This window comes from Onychostruthus taczanowskii, unplaced genomic scaffold (genome assembly GCF_017590055.1).
Source record: "Onychostruthus taczanowskii isolate IOZ18803 unplaced genomic scaffold, ASM1759005v1 scaffold172, whole genome shotgun sequence".
NCBI classification, from domain to species: Eukaryota; Metazoa; Chordata; class Aves; order Passeriformes; family Passeridae; genus Onychostruthus; species Onychostruthus taczanowskii.
In genome coordinates, this window is record NW_024498929.1 from 617,259 (window position 1) to 618,047 (window position 789).

General features: G+C 73.3%; 1 protein-coding gene across 1 annotated transcript in view; it reads right to left on the reverse strand.

Moving 5' to 3' along the window:
* Window positions 1–603, reverse strand: part of PPME1 (protein phosphatase methylesterase 1) — a 20,607-nt gene extending 20,004 nt beyond the window's left edge. Inside the window, exon 1 of the mRNA XM_041400122.1 lies at window positions 382–603. Within this exon, the coding sequence (XP_041256056.1) occupies window positions 382–479 (98 nt within the window). The 5' untranslated portion in view covers window positions 480–603. The remainder of the gene's footprint in view (window positions 1–381) is intronic.
* Between the last annotated feature and the right edge of the window lie 186 nt (window positions 604–789).

A 789-nucleotide genomic window follows, 5' to 3' on the forward strand; every position in this document is an offset into this window, starting at 1 on the left:
CCCCTGCCCGATCCCCCATAAGGACCCTTCCCTGTCCCGATCCCCCGACAATGCCCATTCCCTGTCCCGATCCCCCGACAATGCCCATTCCCTGTCCGATCCCCCGATAATGACCATTCCCTGTCCGATCCCCCGACAATGCCCATTCCCTGTCCGATCCCCCAGCACGAGCTCCCCGCTGTCCAGATCTCCCGATAATGCCCATTTCCTGCGTCCAGACCCGGAATAACGTGCCTCCCTTCCTCGCAGATCCCCCCAGTAAAGACCCCCCGTCGCTCAGACCGGAACAGAGCCCCGGCCCCGCAGAGCCCCCGCTCCGCCGTAACCTCTCCCCCCGAACTCCCCCCGATCCGCATCCGCCCCTGCCCTTCCTCCGCCTACCCCATGCGCATCTTGGACCCGGACTGGCCGCCGCCGCCGGGCAGCGGGGGCCGAGGCGGGAGGCGGCCCAGATGCAGCTGTTTCTCCAGGGCCGACATGACAGCTAGGGACGCGCCGGGAACACCGGGAACACCGGGACCCCCGCGCCGCCCCCGCCGCCCCGCCCCGCCTCGCCGGAAGCGGCTCCCCCAACAGCGCCGCCGCGCGGCACCGAGCGCGCCCGCCCGCGCGGCACCAAGGGAAACGTAGTCCGCGTCCCCGCTGCGCCCTGCGGGACGCGGGGCAGCACGGGAGGTGTAGTCCCCGCCGGGCGGCGGTTACCGGGCGGGCGGCGCGGGCGGGATGCGGCGGAGGGGAGGTGCGGGAGCGGCGGGCGGCGGAGCGGGGCCGGGGGGATACGGCGGGGGT